Source organism: Hemiscyllium ocellatum, chromosome 22, assembly GCF_020745735.1.
Source record: "Hemiscyllium ocellatum isolate sHemOce1 chromosome 22, sHemOce1.pat.X.cur, whole genome shotgun sequence".
In the NCBI taxonomy this organism is placed as follows: Eukaryota; Metazoa; Chordata; class Chondrichthyes; order Orectolobiformes; family Hemiscylliidae; genus Hemiscyllium; species Hemiscyllium ocellatum.
The window spans coordinates 58,867,897-58,886,884 of NC_083422.1; the positions used below are offsets into that span (position 1 = coordinate 58,867,897).

Consider the following 18,988-nt stretch of genomic DNA (forward strand, 5'->3'; position numbering starts at 1 on the left):
AATAATTTGAATATGGGGATGAAATATAACATTTCCACATATTAGATTAGATTACCTACAGTGTGGAAACAGGCCCTTCGGCCCAACAAGTCCACACCGACCCGCTGAAGCGCAACCCACCTATACCCCTACATTTACCCCTTACCTAACACTACGGGCAATTTAGCATGGCCAGTTCACCTGACCCGCATATCTTTGGACTGTGGGAGGAAACCGGAGCACCCAGAGGAAACCCACGCAAACACGGGGAGAACGTGCAAACTCCACACAGTCAGTTGCCTGAGTCGGGAATTGAACCCAGGTCTCAGGCGCTGTGAGGCAGCAGTGCTAACCACTGTGCCACCGTGCCGCCGACATATGTGGAAGACATGAAACTGGGTGGGAATATAAGGTCTGAGGAGGATGGAAAGAGAAATCAAACGGACATGGACAAGTAAAGTGAATGGGTTCGTACTTGGCAGATGGAATATAATGTAATGAAGGGAATAAAAAATGCATAAATTCAGAATATTTCTTCAATGGCAAGAGGTTGGCAAGTCCTGATATTAATAGTCATTAAAACTTAGCGTGCAGTTACAACAAGCATTTAGGAAGGCAAATGGTATGTTGGCTTTTGTCATAAAGGATTTGACAAGAGGAGTAAAGCTGTCTTGCAACAGTTGTATCAAACCTTGGAGTATTGTATATAGGTTTGGTTTATTCACTAAAATGAACATTTGGATGGTTGAATAGTTTTTAGAAGGAGAGGTTGAGGAAACTGCATGTGTATTCCTTATTGTTTTGAAGAATGAGGGGTAACCCCATTGAGACTGACAAAATGATGCCAGGACATGACAGGACGAATGGAGATCAGATGTTTCCTCTTGCTGAAAACTTAAAAGCCAGGAGACGTAATCTCAGAATAAGGCCGTAAGACCATTAGACATGGGAGCACATATTAGGCCATTCACCCCATTGAGTCTGCTCCACCATTCATTCATTCACTCATGGCTGATGAGTTTCTCATCCCCTTTCTCCCACTTTCTCCCTGTAACCTTTGATCCCCTTGATACTCAAGAACGTATCAATCTCAGCCTTAAATAGACTCATTTAACTGGCCTCCACAGCCTTCCATGGGAATGAATACCATAGATTCCTCACTCTCTGGCTGAAGATGTTTCTCCTTATCTCCATTCTAAAAGGTCTTCCTTTTACTCTAAGACTATGCGCTTGGGTCCTAGTCTCTCCTACCAATAGAAACATCTTCCCAACATCCACTCTGTCCAGGCCATTCAGTATTCTGCAAGTTTTAGTTAGATATCCCCTCATTCTTTTAAATCCATCAAATATAAACCCAGAGTCCTCAAATGTTCCTCATATGTTAAGGTTTTCATTCCTGAGACCAATTTTGTGAATCTCCTCTGAACACGCTCCAGGACCAGTCCATCCTTCCTGAGATATGGAACCCAAAACTGCACGCAATACTCCAAATGTGGTTTGACCAGAACCTTGTAGACCCGTAGAAATATGTCCTTGATTTTACATTCATGTCCAGGCCATTTAAGACTGAAATGAAGAGGAATTTTTTCATTTAGTCGGTGATAGATTTATGGAAATCTCCAACCCAGAAGGCTATGGAAACTCGATGATTGAGCACTTCCAAGACAAAAATTGGCAGGTTTATGGAAACTAATAACATCAAGTGATGTGGAGATATTTCACAAAAGTAGCTTTGAGGTGTATGATCAGCCATGATCTTAATGAATAGTAAAGCAGACTCAATGGGCTGAATGGCCTATTTCTATTCTATGTTTTTATATTTTCCTGTTCTTCTACCCATTTCAGTTTTTGGTTGTCTGAAGAGAGGAAGCCAGTGAGGTGGAGTAAGCAGAAACAAGATATGTATGCTTACCTTATCTGCAATAGACATACCTGAGGAGACTTTAGAACATAGAACATAGAACATAGAAGGATACAGCGCAGTACAGGCCCTTCGGCCCTCGATGTTGCGCCGACCGAGTCCTACCTAACCTATACTAGCCCAATAACTTCCAAATGCCTATCCAATGCCCGCTTAAATGAACATAAAGAAGGAGAGTTCACCACTGATACGGGCAGGGCATTCCATGAACTCACAACCCGCTGTGTGAAGAATCTACCCCTAACATCTGTCCTATACCTACCACCCCTTAATTTAAAGCTATGTCCCCTAGTAACACCTGACTCCATCATCGGTAAAAGGTTCTTAGTATCTACCCTATCTAAACCCCTAATCATCTTATACACTTCTATCAGATCTCCCCTAAACCTTCTCTTCTCCAATGAGAACAGCCCCAAGTGCCTCAGCCTTTCCTCATAAGATTTTCCTACCATTCCAGGCAACATCCTGGTAAACCTCCTCTGCACTCGTTCTAAAGCTTCCACATCCTTCCTATAGTATGGCGACCAAAACTGCACACAATACTCCAGATGAGGCCTCACCAGAGTCTTATACAACTGCAACATGACCTCAGGACTCCGGAACTCAATTCCTCTGCCAATAAAGCCCAGTACACCATATGCCTTCCTCACAGCACTATTTACCTGGGTGGCAACTTTCAGAGATCTGTGTACATAGACACCAAGATCCCTCTGCTCATCCACACTACCAAGTAGCCTACCATTAGCCCAGTAATCCATCATCTTGTTATTCCTACCAAAGTGAACGACTTCGCACTTAGCTACATTGAATTCCATTTGCCACATTTCCGCCCAGCTCTGCAACTTATCTATATCCCGCTGTAACCTACCACTTCCTTCCTCACTATCCACAACTCCACCGACTTTTGTGTCATCCGCAAACTTGCTTACCCAGCTTTCAAGTCCTTCCTCTAGATCATTTATAAAGATAACAAAAAGCAATGGTCCCAAAACAGATCCTTGTGGTACACCGCTAGTAACTGCGCTCCAAGATGAACATAATCCATCAACTACTACCCTCTGTCTCCTTCCAGCCAGCCAATTCCTAATCCAAACCTCTAATGTATCCTCAATGCCATACCTCCGTAGTTTTAGCATTAGCCTACCATGGGGAACCTTATCGAACGCCTTACTAAAATCCATATACACAACATCTACTGCTTTACCCTCATCCACTTCCTTAGTCACCTTCTCAAAGAACTCAACAAGGTTTGTGAGGCACGACCTGCCCTTCACAAAACCATGCTGGCTATCCCTGATCACGTTATTCCTACCCAGATGTTCATAAATCTTATCCCTTACCATTCTCTCTAAGACTTTGCCCACCACTGAAGTCAGACTCACTGGCCTATAGTTACTAGGGCTATCCCTACTCCCTTTCTTGAACAATGGGACCACATTCGCTATCCTCCAGTCCTCTGGTACTATTCCCGTTGACAATGACGACATAAAATTCCAGGCCAATGGCTCTGCTATCTCCTCCCTAGCTTCCCATAGGATCCTGGGGTAAATGCCATCAGGCCCAGGAGACTTATCTATATTCATCCTTTCCAATATTCCCAAAACCTCTTCCCTGCATATTTCCAGGGCATCCATTCTAATTATTTGTGATTCCATATTCACATCAGCAACAGTGTCCTGTTCCTGAGTGAATACTGATGAAAAGTACTGATTTAATGTCTCTCCAATCTCCTCCGCCTCCACACACAACTTCCCACTACTATCCTTGACTGGACCGATACCTACCCTAGTCATCCTTTTATTCTTGACATACCTATAGAAAGCCTTTGGGTTTTCCCTAATCCTACCAGCTAAAGACTTTTCATGTCCCCTTCTCGCTTCTCTTAGCTCCCTCTTTAGCTCCTTCCTGGCTACCTTATAACTCTCAATCGCCCCTACTGAACCTTCACGCCTCATCTTTACATATGCCGCCTTCTTCCCTTTCACAAGGGACTCCAATTCCTTACTAAACCACGGCTGCCTCACAAGGCCCTTTACACCATGCCTGACTGGTACATACCTATCGAGGACACGCAGTAGCTGCTCCTTGAACAATCCCCACATCTCATTAGTGTTCTTCTCTTGAAGCCTGTTTTTCCAATCCACACAACCTAAGTCATGCCTCACTGCATCATAATTTCCCTGCCCCCAGCTATAGCTCTTGCCCTGCGGCGCACGATTATCCCTCTCCATCACTAAAATAAAAGTCACCGAGTTGTGGTCACTGTCCCCGAAGTGCTCACCTACCTCCAAGTCTAACACCTGGCCTGGTTCATTACCTAGAACCAAATCCAATATAGCCTCCCCTCTTGTTGGCCTGTCGACATATTGTGTCAGGAAACCCTCCTGCACACATTGTACAAATACCGACCCATCTAATGAACTCGAGCTATAGCTCTCCCAGTCAATATCTGGGAAGTTAAAGTCCCCCATAACAACCACCCTGCTACCTTCACTCTTTTCCTGAATCATCCTTGCAATATTATCCTCTACTTCTCTAGGACTATTAGGAGGCCTGTAGAAAACGCCTAACAGGGTGACCTCACCTTTCCTATTTCTAACCTCAGCCCAAACTACCTCAGATGGCAAGTCCTCTTCCATCGTCCATTCCACTGCTGTGATACTGTCTTTGACAAGTAATGCCACGCCTCCCCCTTTTTTACCCCCATGTCTGATCCTACTAAAACATTTGAACCCTGGAACGTGCAACAGCCATTCTTGTCCCTGTTCTACCCACGTCTCTGTAATGGCCACAACATCGAAGTCCCAGGTACCAACCCACGCTGCAAGTTCACCTACCTTATTCCTTATACTTCTGGCATTGAAGTATACACACTTCAATCCACCTTTCTGGTTACAGGCACCCTCCTTAGAGATCGCTGCATTATTCCTAACCTCCCTACACTCAAGGTCCTGTACCCTAAAGCTACAGTCCTGGTTCCCATGCCCCCGCGGAGTTAGTTTAAACCCTCCCAAAGAGCACTAGCAAACCTCCCCCCAAGGACACTGGTGCCCCTCAGGTTCAGGTGTAGCCCATCCTTTTTATAGAGGTCCCACCTTCCCCAGAAAGGACCCCAGTTGTCCAAAAACCGGAATCCCTCCCTCCTGCACCATCCCTGTAGCCACGCATTTAACTGCTCTCTCTCCCTATTCCTCGACTCTCTATCACGTGGCACGGGTAACAAACCAGAGACTACAACTCTGTTTGTTCTAACTCTGAGCTTCCAACCTAGCTCCCTGAAAGCCTGTCTGACATCCTCACCCTTCTTCCTACCTATATCGTTGGTGCCAACGTGGACCACGATCTGGGGCTGCTCTCCCTCCCCCTTAAGGACCCGGAAAACACGATCAGCGACATCACGTACCCTTGCACCTGGGAGGCAACATACCAAACGTGAGTCCCTGTCGCCCCCACAAAACCGTCTGTCTGTCCCCCTCACTATCGAGTCCCCAAGAACTATTGCTCTACCTTTCTCCACCCTACCCTTCTGAGCAACGGGGCCAGGCTCCGTGCCAGAGGCCTGAACCTCGTTGCTTGCCCCTGGTAAGTCATCCCCCCCACAAGTATCCAAAACGGTATACTTGTTCTTGAGGGGAATGACCGCAGGGGGTCCCTGCACTGGCTTCCTCCTCCCACTCCCCCTCACTGTCACCCATCTCTCTTGAACTTTCGGAGTAACTACTTGCCTAAAGCTCCGATCTATGACCTCCTCTGCCTCCCGAATGATCCGCAGTTCATCCAACTCCAGCTCCAGTTCCCTAACACGGGTTTGGAGGAGCTGGAGATACAAGAATGGGGAGCAAGTGGGATACAAGAAAGAGTGGAGGAATGAGAAACTCATTGTCTTCAATGGCTTCAGTCACATAGCCATTCCTGTCCACAACAGGTTCTCTTTGTTGACTTGTGTCTCACACCAATTTGTCATGCTAGGGAGAGGGCAGTATTTCAGTAAATGTGTTTTGGATGCCGTGGTTGTCATGGTGGAATAGCAAAGAGTCTGTCAATCTCTGAGATTTGTGATTCAGATTTGTTACAGTATATGAAGGTGAGATGAAGCACAAAATGAGTAGTGGTTCATAGAGATTGTTGGGGGTTGAATGATACAGTGCGTTGGGCAGCTTGTGCAGTTTATGTGGTTTGACTTTTTTTTCATTCATTAATGGAACGTAGGCACCACTGGCTGGGCAAAGATTTATTGCCTATCCCTAATTATTCAGAGGGTGGTTAAGAGTCAATCACATGACTGTGCGTCTGGAGTCACATGGAGGCAGACCAGGTAAGGATGGCAGATTCCTTCCTTGAAGATGGTAGTCATGATTTGGAGATGCCGGTGTTGGACTGGGGTGTACAAAGTTAAAACTCCCACACCAGGTTATAGTCCAACAGGTTTAATTGGAAGCAGTAGCTTTAGGAGGGCTGCTGACCTGATGAAGGAGCAGTCCTTCAAAAGCTAGTGCTTCCAATTAAACCTGTTGGACTATAACCTGGCATTGTGGGATTTTTAACTTCGTCTTCCCTGAAGGACATTAGTGAATCAGGTGGGCTTTTCTGACAGTTGAGATTCCAGATTTTTGTTGACTTCACTATTTACCACAGCAAGATTTATACCTGGATCCCTAGAACATTTCCTGGGGTCTTTGGATTAATAGTCTCTGTATAATATCACAAGGCCATCCCCTCCCCTTAAGATGAGTGGATACATTACATAAGGTCATTTATATTTTGCATCTGTACTGCTTCAGTCAGAAGGCATCAGCCCTTTCAGTAATGCCAGCTGGCTTAACAGTTGCTTGTCTCACACAAACCTGGGCCTTCAGTTGGGGCATGCAGTTAGTCAAAGGCAAATTTAATATTGCCTGTGATTATGTAAATGAGCAGTAGCACAAAGTTGGCATGCTATCTGCTTCGGAAGCAATGGCTATGGGTGTAATATAGATTGTGATCCCGGTGCCCATTGTCTGCAGCCAGATTTTGCCTGGAAAGAAATTTCAGAAGCAGGAAAAGGTCAGTAAACCTGTCCTGCTGTAAAAGGTTAACTGTATCAACTCATCTCCATTGCATGACTTTGAGATTCCCTGAGTGGCTAGGCCTTTGTTAATAACGTTGATTCTCTGTCCGCACTGCTTTGTTGCTTTGCAGACACTTTGATCCATGTCCCTCCAGAGAGATGTGTATCACGTGTCCTGTGCTTGATTCTCATTATGTTTGCCCTGTAGTACACAGTATGACACTTTTACAGACAGCTTTTTAGAGATAAATATTTAATGGAAAGTGCCTTTTTCTTTTTTGTGTCTCTAATGCCCTACATTCCTTGGCAAGATACAAGTTACAGTGGCAACACGCAGAATAAATTGAGTTTAAATCTGTTGAGCGTATGCAATCAGGTTTAAAAAAATCTGAAACCTTTTAACATACTTTTTTATTTAGAACACAGAGCATATAACAGTACAGCACAGTACAGGCCTTTCGGCCTTTGATGTTGTGCTGACCTTTTATCCCACTCAAAGATCAAATGAACCTACATACCCTTCATTTTTCTGTCATCGATGTGTCTATTAAAGTGTCGTTTAAATGTCCTTAATGTATTGCAGAAACTTTTCTTAAAATTAACTAATTATATTTAATAGTTTGTATCAACAGCTTTACATAAGCCACATATTATGTAATGTCAGCTCAGTGCAATGTCATTTCAGGTGCACTTAGAGAGGGTATCATATCACCTCCAACTGAGAGGAACTGCAGTAAAGCTAAGTTTAAAATGTTCTCCAAGCTTTGTGGTTTTTAATAGACTGCAGCTACTCTGCTGGATGTAGTGATCTTTTAAACTTTAATTCAGTTGAGATTTGTCTGCTCTCTCTTGACATGGTGACAACATCCTCACTTCTCAGCCACAGCCCTGGGTTCAAAGAGCTACTCCAGATATGTGAGCACATAATTCAGGCTGACAGTTGTGTGTGGTAATGTCAAGAAACCTGCACTGTTGATGAGATGTTAAACTGAGGTTTTAAGGTGAATGCAAAGAAACATTAAGATTGATATTAGTGTGTGACAAGTGTGAAAGTGAACCCTCATCCCATTTAACTGCTTATTTCTGTGTTTTGAGTGAATATGAGAAAATCTGATAACACTATTAAAAAGTCAGGGATTATCACCAACATTACTCTACAATGAACCAAGACAGCAGGAGAAAACAGATGATTAGCGACTTCTGTATCTCTCAGGGAAGTCTTTGCCTATTGATTGTGCTTTACACAATTGCAGGACAGCCAATAGCGCTTTACAACTAGGGAAGTATTTTTGAAATAGAGAGACCGTTCTAACAAAAGCAGCAGCTGTTTTGCACTCAGCAGGTTCCCACAAACAGTAATACGAGGCAGATAATTGACTTTAGTGATCAGCATCATAGAATCCCTACCGTGTAGGAGCAGGCAATTCAGCCCATTGAGTCCAGATCAACCCTCCAAACAGCATCCCACCCAGACCCAACCCATCTCTGTATTTCCCGTGCACATTCTTGGATTACATGGGCAGTTGAGCATGGACAATCCTCCTGACCTGCACAAGTTTGGGCTGTGGGAGGAAACCAGAGGAAACCCATGCAGACATGGGAAGAATGTGCAAACTCTACACAGACAATCTACTGAGGATGGAATCAACCCCTGGACCCTGGCATTGTGAGGCAGCAGCGCTAACCACTGAGCCATCTTTGTTGAAGATGTTGGATAAGCATTGAACAGGAGATAATTATCTTGCTCCTCTTCAAAATATTGCAGGTCTCTTTCATCCACCCTGGATGGTAGAGTGGGCTTTGACTTTAATATTTCATCTGAAAGATGAAATCTGTCTCTGTCAGCCCACCCATTGTGGATACTTGTGCTCCATTCTCTGAAGTGGGACTTGAACTCATATGTCTAAGTCAAAAAATAAAAACTATCAAATGAACCACAGTTAGGACAGTAAGTGTCATGGCATTTCAAAGTCATTGGTTAGATGAAATGCTTTCACATATATAAGTGTAAGTAATTCATTGTTAGAGAATAGGACAAGCATTTGGATCAAAGCCGGAAACCTGTTATGAATCATTATGGAACACCACTGTGCTTGTCTAGTGTCACAGTATACAAGATTGATGTTGGTTTTTACAATATTATCAGAAACAACTGTTCTCTCACAAGTTGGGAAGCCAATAAACTAGAGATATTTTTTGACCACAATCAACATTGCTTCGAGAATACAATCGAAAGCAATTCTTTGGTAGATTATAATGAATGTTGTTCATTATTGGAAGACTTGGAATTAATTTTTCGACCTTAATGTTCTTTGTAACAACCAATATGTTATCCAATGAGTCATGCCAGTTGCATTCGTGATAGTCAATGTTTGAAGACTAATTTTAATCTTCTCTCTTTCAGGTAATTCTAATTCTTACAAAGTTGTACGACTATAACCTCGGGAGTGTCACTGAGAGCTCACTTTGGAGGTAAGTGGATCCAAAAGGGCAACTGCACAGCAAGCTCGTGAATTCATAGGGAGCAGATGTTCATTGCTTAATCCAGTGTGAAATATTAAGGAGACAGAGACAGCTTGTGGTTATCCTGAAGCATTAAGTAGAGCAACTTCTCATGTCTCTCGATTGCAACTAGTGTCTCAGAACTGAATTAATGAGATTCAAACAGAGCAGAGATTGTCACTGAAAAAATGTTTCTTATATCCATTGGTATCAAAAATGTGAGCGCAATGCCAAAACATCAAATATGTTGATGTGAGAATCATCCAAATTGATGGCTGACAGCAAGCAATGATTTGTAAACTTTGTAAAAGTTTTCATGGAAAAATACTGACAAAACAGACGATTAGGCATAATGTAGCTAAATCAGTGGCAATGCCCAACAAAACTCTGAAAGGCATAAAGGATGTTGACATCTGACTAATAGTAGAACACAATATTCTGCAAACACTGCCTCATGATGGAGAAAGAGGAGAGTGCATGTCTGAATGAAATACCTGAGGAAGTGGTAGATGGAGGTATAGTCACAACATTTAAAAGACATTTGTACAGGAACATGGATAGGAAAGATTTAGGGGGATATGGGTCAAATGCAGGAAAATAGGATAGTTTAGTTTGGGAAACTTTGTTGGCATGCATAAGTTGGGTCAAAGGGTCTGTTTCCATGTTGTATGGCTATAAACACTGTTTACAGTGGATTGATCATAGTGTGAAAAAACCAATACTGGCAACAGTGTGGCCAAATGTGTAGGATGAATATAATACATGTCGCCCTGATGTGGGGCTTTGAACATCACTCTATCTCCTTATTTTACACTACAATAGGTTGTGATGGCATAACATATAAACATACTGTTTGATTAATAAAAACTATTACTTCTGGACTCAATGATGTTACAGTTGTAATTCTTTATTTCTGCAAGTCCTGAACTGTATTAAAAAATGAAAATTAATTCAAAATTTGATTGTTTGATCCGCATAAAATAGATTGCTTAATGCACATGTTAAAATATCCCTGGTGAAGGTGTTAAATGTCTTATGAACAGTGACTTTCACCCTCCACTAAATAAGAAATGCTTAAAATGTAAATCTTTTGCTGAATAAACTAAAATCTCAATCCTGAAGATGTCAGCAGTTGCAGGAATGTTATGCTGTTTGGAAAGTCAAAAATACAGAAGCCTTCGTGTTATTTTCCCTTTGCAGAGCTGTGTAAATATTGGCACGTGTAGCATAGTGTCAGAGGACCACCTTATCTGACAGACAGAGAGAGACAATAGATGGTGGTTTAATGGATTAGATTACTTACAGTGTGGAAACAGGCCCTTCAGCCCAACAAGTCCACACCGACCGGCCGAAGCGCAACCCACCCACACCCATTCCCCTACATTTACCCCTTCACCAAACACTACGGGAATTTAGCATGGCCAATTCACCTAACCTGCACATTTTTTTTAAATTGTGGGAGGAAACTGGAGCACCCGGAGGAAACTCACGCAGACACGGGGAGAATGTGCAAACTCCACACACAAAGTCGCCCGAAGCGGGAATTGAACCCAGGTCCCTGGTGCTGTGAGGCAGCAGTGCTAACCACTGTGCCACCGTCCTGCCTCACAGCGCCAGAGACCCGGGTTCAATTCCCGCCTCAGGCGACTGACTGTGTGGAGTTTGCACATTCTCCCCATGTCTGCTTGGGTTTCCTCTGGCTGCTCAGTTTTCCTCCCACAGTCCGAAGATGTGCGGGTCAGGTGAATTGGCCATGCTAAATTGCCCGTAGTGTTAGGCGAAGGGGTAAATGTAGGGGAATGGGTGTGGGTGGGTTGCTCTTCGTAGGCTCGGTGTGGACTTGTTGGGCCGAAGGGCCTGTTTCCACACTGTAAGTAATCTTAATCTGAGGGTCATCACACTTCAGGTGAGGTGAAAGGTTGACAAGAAGACTCCTTTATGGGAACCTCAGCTGGTGCAGGAATTGAACCCACGCAGTTTGTGTTATTCTGTATCACAGAACAGCCATCCAACCAACCAAGCTAACCAACATCACAACTCCCTCTCATGATAAGGTTGGGTCGAGGGGAAGGGGTTTGGGGGCATGGCACGTGCCTGTGTGCTTTTCTTCATTTCACCTGACTAAGGAGCAGCACTCCGAAAGTTTGTGATATCAAAAAAAAACCTGTTGGACTATAGCCTGGTTTTGTGTGATTTCTGACCGTGCAGTAAGGAGGGAGCTCTTAAATCCAGCTCATCCAGACAGGGACTGGACCACATGCCTTTGTCACCAATTTGATGTATATCAGCCATCCAGTACTAAAATGGAGCCCTAGTAACTGTACCCATAGGCACTTTGCAATAAAGTTCATATGCTGGAAATGAGGAATAGCGACGGTAACCTTCACATGACTGACCAGGAATCTATCCCACTGGGATTGGTTTCCAGGGCTTTGGGTTGGAAAGGCTTACAAGTTGACTGTTTGACACATTATAAACACACTTTCCTTCGCCATAGAAACCTGTAAGAGGACCTCAACTCAGAACACTTGGCTTGTAAAGAGGCGGGAGCGCTACCACAGCATGATAAGAACTACGTGCTTAGTGTTGCATAATGTAGTTAAATTAATTCTGGAGAAAATGATTTGTGTCTTGTTTCATACATCACCATCTGGATTGGGACACAGTTATCAATAAACTAATAACTTTCTGCATATAGTGGTCAAGACTAATCCTTTCTTCATGTGTTTTAGCAATGCTCTGATCAAGATATTTATGCAACTTAATTTTGCCAACAAGAAGTCATTATAGTTGTATTATATATCCCAAGCCTAGCAATTGGTCCAGTTTGAGATACACTGGCGAACCGTACTAATATCCATGTCTGGGTGCTCATCACTGGACAACATTTTATACTCATATATTAAAAATATAACACATGGTATGAGTCATAAAATACATGCTTCCTTATAAGGAATAGGTTGGTGAACAGTATAACTAAAGCAGTTAGATAGCTTCTTTGTAGGTACATAGCTAAACCTGTCGAGCACAATTCAGACAATATCATGCTTAAGCCTTAAAATATTCTGTTCAGATTAGTCTTAGGTAGCCCTCAAAAATCGAAGATTCAAGCCAGGCAGAGAGTTGGCAGCTTGTGACAGTTAGTTAATTTGGTGGAAAAGATACAGAGCCTCGAGATCCATTTGCCTTGAAAAGAGATAATTGAGTTCGGGACTGCAGAGGAGTGTGAGGTACTGATTTCTGAAGAAGAATCACTGAACACAAAACATTAACTCTGCTTTCTCTCCACAGACAGTGCCAGATCTGCTGAGTTTCTCCATGAATACCTGTTTTTGTTTCAGGTTTCTAGCATGTTCAGTCTTTTGTTTTATTTTAGTGGAAGGTATTTATTGTGTAGACAAGTAAGTGAAGGTGTACCATGACATATCAAAGATACACAAACTAAACTGGTGAAAGGTAATTTTAGGGTGGATGTCAGGAAGAGCTGATATAGTCAAAACCTGTCGTGCATTTCTTGTCAAATTAATGAATTAAACTAAATTAAATTTAGGCTCAGTGTTAGCACTGCTGCCTCACAGCACCAGGGACCCGGGTTTGATTCTCACCTCAGGTGACTGTCTGTGTGGAGTTTGCACATTCTCCCAGTGTCTGTGTTGGTTTCCTCTGGGTGCTCTGTTTCCTCCCACAGTCCAAAGATGTGCAGGTTAGGTGAATTGGCCATGTGAAAATGCCAAGTCAGGGGTAAATATAAGGTAGGGGAATGGGTCTGAGAATGGGTCATGTGGACTTGTTGGGCAGAAGGGCCTGTTTCATTACTGTAGGGAATCTAAAACAAAAATGATGCTTTACTTGGATTTAACTTGTGCTTGTGTGAAATGCCTGTTGGAGTATCTTACCAAGAGTCACCTGAGCACCTATAATGTCCATAATGCTTAATGTGGGTTGTTGTTAGTGCACCTATATTCCCTACAGACCAGCGATCAAGCATCATGAACTTGCATGCCAGTACCCAAGGATATAGAAAGATGTACAGGTTAGGTGGATTGGTCCTGCCTGTACTGTCCAGGGATGCGCAGGCTAGGTGGGCGAGCCATGGGAAATGCAGGGTTACAGGGATAGGGTAAGGAGGTGGGTCTGGGTGGGATGCTCTTCGGAGGGGCAGTGTGGACTTGATGGGCCGAATGGCCTATCTCCCTACTGTAGGGATTCTATGATTCTTTGAATACCTAATGAAAAATACTTTCAGGTCTGTTCATGTTGCTTGTCTGTGCAAATCAATTCAGTTTCTCAAAACCGATCAATGAGACTTGCCAATCTTTTACGCTCAGGTGAAATTTGATCCTTTATGTCACTGCTGACAGTATTAGCAGTAGCAATGTAAGGTGACTGAGAGCAAAATAAAAATACATTTGATAATGTATGATTTTTTTCAAAATTGTGTCAGCAAGGTAGTATTCCTCAGCAGGTCTGACAGCATCCATGGAGAGCAAGCACTATTAACCTTTTGAGTTCAGTGAATGGTTTGGAAGAAGGGTTCGATTCTGAAGAAAGATCATTGGATCTGAAATGTTATCTCTGATTCTCTTTCCACACCTTCTTTGCATTTGTAAGTTTGTATCCCTTGCTGTGATCTAGCACCCTATGAATTTCTCCGAGAGTAGTACGGGCATGGAAAACACAGCCTGCAACAGTTGTCAACTTTACGAGCATTTAAATGGTCATTGGATAAACATATGGACGAGAATGGAATAGTGTAGGTTAGATGGGCTTCGGGTTGGTTTCACAGGGCAGTACAACATCAGGGACTGAAGGGCCTGTACTGCGCTGGAATGTTCAATGTTATATGTTCTTTGCTAAGATCTGCCTGTTCTGCCAGCAAAACAAAACTTTTTTATTCTACTTAGGTACATGTAATAATAATAAATCAAATCAAATCAGATGCTGCCAGACCTGCTGAGTTGCTCCAGCATTTTCTGTATTTCTTTCAGATTTCCAGCAATCTCAGATCTTTGTTTTATTTTGTTCCAGTAGTAATCCTGTTTGACAAAGCAGCTATGAAGCTTCACCAATAGTTTTCCATTTTGCAATCTCTCCATTACAACTTGTACTGTGTACTGTGAATCAGAGGGGTACCAATATCCTGGCGGGGAGGTTTGCTAATTCTCTTTGGGAGGATTTAAACTAATTCAGCAGGGGCATGGGAACCTGTCTTGTAGCTCTAGTGTACAGGCAGTTAAGAGTACTGAGGTCATGAATAAGGTTTCAAGGTCACAGGAATGTTCCAGCAACAGAAGGCAGTTTGAAGTGTCTCTACTTCAACTCCAGAAGCATCAGAAATAAGGTGGGTGAGCTTGCAGCATGGGTTGGTACCTGGGACTTTGATGTTGTGGCCATTTTAGAGACATCGATAGAGCAGGAACAGGAATGGTTGTTGCAGGTTCCGGGATTTAGATGTTTCAGTAAGAACAGGGAGGAAGGTACAAGAGGCAGGGCTGTGGCATTGTTTGTCAAGGACAGTATTACGGAAGCAGAAAGAATGTTTGATGAGGTCTCATCAAACGAGTAGTATGGGCTGAAGTTGATATGGGCTGAGGTTAGAAACAAGAAAGGAGAGGCCACCCTGTTAGGAGTTTTCTATAGGCCTGTGAAAAGTTCCAGAGATGTAGAGGAAAGGATAGCAAAGATGATTCTGGATAGGAGTGAGAGTAACAGGATAGTTGTCATGGGGGACTTTAACGTTCCTAATATTGACTGAAAACACTATAGTTTGAGTACCTTAGGTGGGTCAGTATTTGTCCAATGTGTGCAGGAGTGTTTCCTAACACAGTATGTAGACAAGCCAACAAGGGGCAAGGCCACATTGGATTTGGTACTGGGTAATGGACCCAGCCAGGTGTTAGATTTGATGGTAGATGAGCACTTTGGCAATAGTGACCACAGTTCGGTTAAGGTTACCTTTGAGATGGAAAGGGATAGGTAAATACTACAAGGCAAGAGTTATAGCTGGGGGAAAGGCAATTATGATACGATTAGGCAAGATTTAGGATGTATAGGATGGGGAAGGTTACTGCAGGGGATGGACCCAATTGAAATGTGGAGCTTATTCAAGGAACAGCTACTGTGTGTCCTTGATAAGTATGTACCTGTAAGTCAGGGAGGAAGCGGTCGAGTGAGGGAGCGATGGTTTACTAAGGACGTGGAATCTCTTGTCAAGGAGAAGAAGGAAGGAGGCTTATATTAGGATGAGATGTGAAGGCTCAGTTAGGGTGTTTGAGTGTGACAAGTTAGCCAGGAAGGACCTAAAGAGAGAGTTAAGAAGAGCCAGGAGAGGACATGAGAAGATGTTGGCAGGTAGGATCAAGGAAAATCTTGAAGCTTTCTTTAGATACGTCAGGAATAAAAGAATGACTGGAGTAAGATTAGGGCCTGTCAAGGACAGTAGTGGGAAGTTGTGTATGGAGTCCAAAGAGATAGGAGAGGCGCTAAATGAATATGGATGTAGGTTTGTTCACTGAGCTGGAAGATTTGGTTTCAGATATTTTGTCACCATATTAGGTAACATCATCAATGAGCACTGGTGGTATGGCTTGCTTTGTATTTATGTATTTCGGTTTCCTTGGGTCAATTATGTCATTTTCTGTGGTGATGTCATTCCAGTTCTTTTTCTCAGGGAGCTGTAAATGGGATCCAAGTCAATGTGTTTGTTGATAGAGTTCTGGCTGGAATGCCATGCTTCTTGGAATTTTTGTTTGTGTCTCTGTTTGGCTTGTCCTAGGATGGATGTGTTGTCCCAGTCAAAATGGTGTCCTTCCTCATCTGTATGTAAGGATACTAGTGAGAGAGAGTCAGGTCTTTTTGTGGCTAGTTGATGTTCACATATCCTGGTGGCTAGTGCTCTGCCTGTTTGTCCAATGTAGTGTTTGTTACAGTCCTTGCACAGTATTTTGTAAATGACATTAGTTTTGCTTGTTGTCTGTATAGGGTCTTTCAGGTTCACTAGCTACTGTTTTAGTGTGTTGGTGAGTTTGTGGGCTACCATGATACCAAGAGGTCTGAGTAATCTGGCAATCATTTCTGAGATGTCTTTGATGTAGGGGAGAGTGGCTAAGGGTTCTGGATGTGCTTTGTCCGCTTGTTTGGGATCATTACTGAAAGATCGGTGGACTGCATTCATTGGGTACCCATTCTTTTTTAATACATTGTAAAGGTGTATTCCTCTTCTCTTCATAGTTCCTCTGTGCTGCAATGTGTGGTAACTTGTTGAAATAATGTTCTAATGCATGAATATTTTTCAACAGTATTCACACAGGAAAAAGACAATGTTGTTGAGGAGAATACTGCGATACAGGCTATTAGTCTAGACAAGATTGAGGTTCATAAGGAGGAGGTGTTAGCATTTATAGAGTCATAGAGATGTACAGCATGGGAACAGACCCTTCGGTCCAACCCATCCATGCTGACCAGATATCCCAACCCAATTTATTCCCACCTGCCAGCACCCAGCCCATATCCATCCAAACCCTTCCTATTCATATACCCATCCAAATGCCTTTTAAATATTGCAATTGTACCAACCTCCACCATTTCCTCTAGCAGCTCATTCCACACACATACCACCCTCTGTGTTCTGGGAAGTGTGAAAATAGATAAGTCCCCAGGCCAGATGGACTTTGATCTTTATGTCATAACTGTTTACAAGAATAGTGCCAGCAGACTGGAGAATATCAAATGTTATCCTCTTGTTCAAGAGGGGAAGTAGAGACAACCCTGGTAATTATAGGTCACTGAGCCTTACTTCAGTTGTAGGTAAAGTATTGGAAAGGATTATACAAGATAGGATTTTTAATCATCTAGAAAGGAATAAGTTTATTAGGGATAGTCAACATAGTTTTGTGAAGGCAGGTTGTGCCTCACAAATTTGATTGAGTTCTTGGAGAAAGTGGCCAAACAGGTGGATGAGGGTAAAGTGGTCGATGTGGCGTATATGGATTTCAGTAAGGTATTTTATGAGGTTCCTCACGATAGGCTTTTGCAGAAAATACGGAGACATGGGATTGAAGGGATTTTAGCGGTTTGGATGAGAATTTGGCTTGGTGAAAGAAGACAGAGGGTGGTGGTTGATGGGAAACGTTCACCCAGTGTTCAGTTTCTAGTGGTGTACTGCAAGGACTTGTTTTGGAGCCACTGCTGTTCGTTGTTTTTATAAATGACCTGGATGAGGGTGTAGAAGGATGCATTCCTGCCCGAAACTTTGATTCTCCTGCTCCTCGGATCCTATCTGATCTGCTGTACTTTCCCAGCAACACAGTCTCAACTATAGTTCTGGTCGCCACATTATAGAAAAGATGTGGAAGCATTGGAAAGGGTACAGAGGAGATTTACTAGGACGTTGCCCGGTATGGAGGAAGGGTCTTATGAGGAAAGGCTGAGGGACTTGAGGCTGTTTACGTTGGAGAGAAGAAGGTTAATGGAGACATACAAGATGATCAGAGGATTAGATAGGGTGGACAGTGGGAGGCTTTTTCCTCAGATGGTGATGGCTAGCATGATGGGACATTGCTTTAAATTGAGGGATGATAGATATCAGAGGTAGGTTCTTTACTCGGAGAGTAGTGAGGGTGTGGAATGCCCTATCTGCAACACTGGTAGACCCGTTACCTTTAAGGGCATTTAAATGGTCATTGGATAAATGTATGGATGATAATGGAATAGTGTAGGTTGGATGGGTTTCAGATTGGAGGACAAAGGTGAGGAGCCAGAGGTGGTGGTACATGTCGGCACAAATGATGTCAGGAGAAAGAGGAGGAACATACTACAGCGGGAATTCGGAGAACTAGGAAGAAGGCTGAAAAGCAGGATGCCCAGGGTGGTTATCTCCGGTTTGCTTCCAGTTCCTCGGGCTGGTGAGGCCAGAAACAGGGAGATAATGGACTTGAATGTGTGGCTGGGGAACTGGTGCGGGAAGCATGGATTTAAGTTCTTGGATCACTGGGGTATGTTTTGTGGTAAGCGTAAATTCTACAAGAGAGATGGTTTGCACCTTAATACGTTAGGGACCGGCTTTCTGGCAGGCAGGGTTGCTACTGCAACACAGCTACGTTTAAACTAAGTAGCGGGGGGGGGGATCAAACTGGATGTTTAAGAAGGAAATTGGAGGGAAGTTAGAACACAGGGAGTCAAGAAAGACAACTGTATCAATGAGGCAGAAAACTCAGATAGGGATCATGCTGTAAGGTTGAGTGAAATAGGAGTTGATGGGAAGGGTGAGAGCAGTAACAAATTAAAAATGAATGCACGAAGCATGAGACATAAGATGGATGAGCTTGAGGCTCTTTTGGAAATTGGCTGTTACAATATTGTGGGGATAACTGATGGTTTCAAGTGGACAGGGCCTGGGAAATGAATATTCAAGGCTACACGTGCTATCGTAAGGACGGACTGACAGGCAGAGGGGGTGAGGAGGCCTTGTTGGTAAGGGAGGATATAGAGTCAGGGGATGTAGAGTCAGTATGAATAGAGCTGAGAAATTCTAAGGGTAA

General features: G+C 43.3%; 1 protein-coding gene across 1 annotated transcript in view; it reads left to right on the forward strand.

The window, feature by feature from the left end:
• The first annotated feature begins 425 nt into the window (after positions 1 to 425).
• The window catches only part of LOC132826396 (VPS10 domain-containing receptor SorCS1-like), an 815,604-nt gene continuing 797,041 nt past the window's right edge, over positions 426 to 18,988 (forward strand). The window contains exons 1-3 of the mRNA XM_060842288.1: positions 426 to 433; positions 6,904 to 6,943; positions 9,352 to 9,419. Of these exons, the coding sequence (XP_060698271.1) occupies positions 426 to 433; positions 6,904 to 6,943; positions 9,352 to 9,419 (116 nt within the window). The remainder of the gene's footprint in view (positions 434 to 6,903; positions 6,944 to 9,351; positions 9,420 to 18,988) is intronic.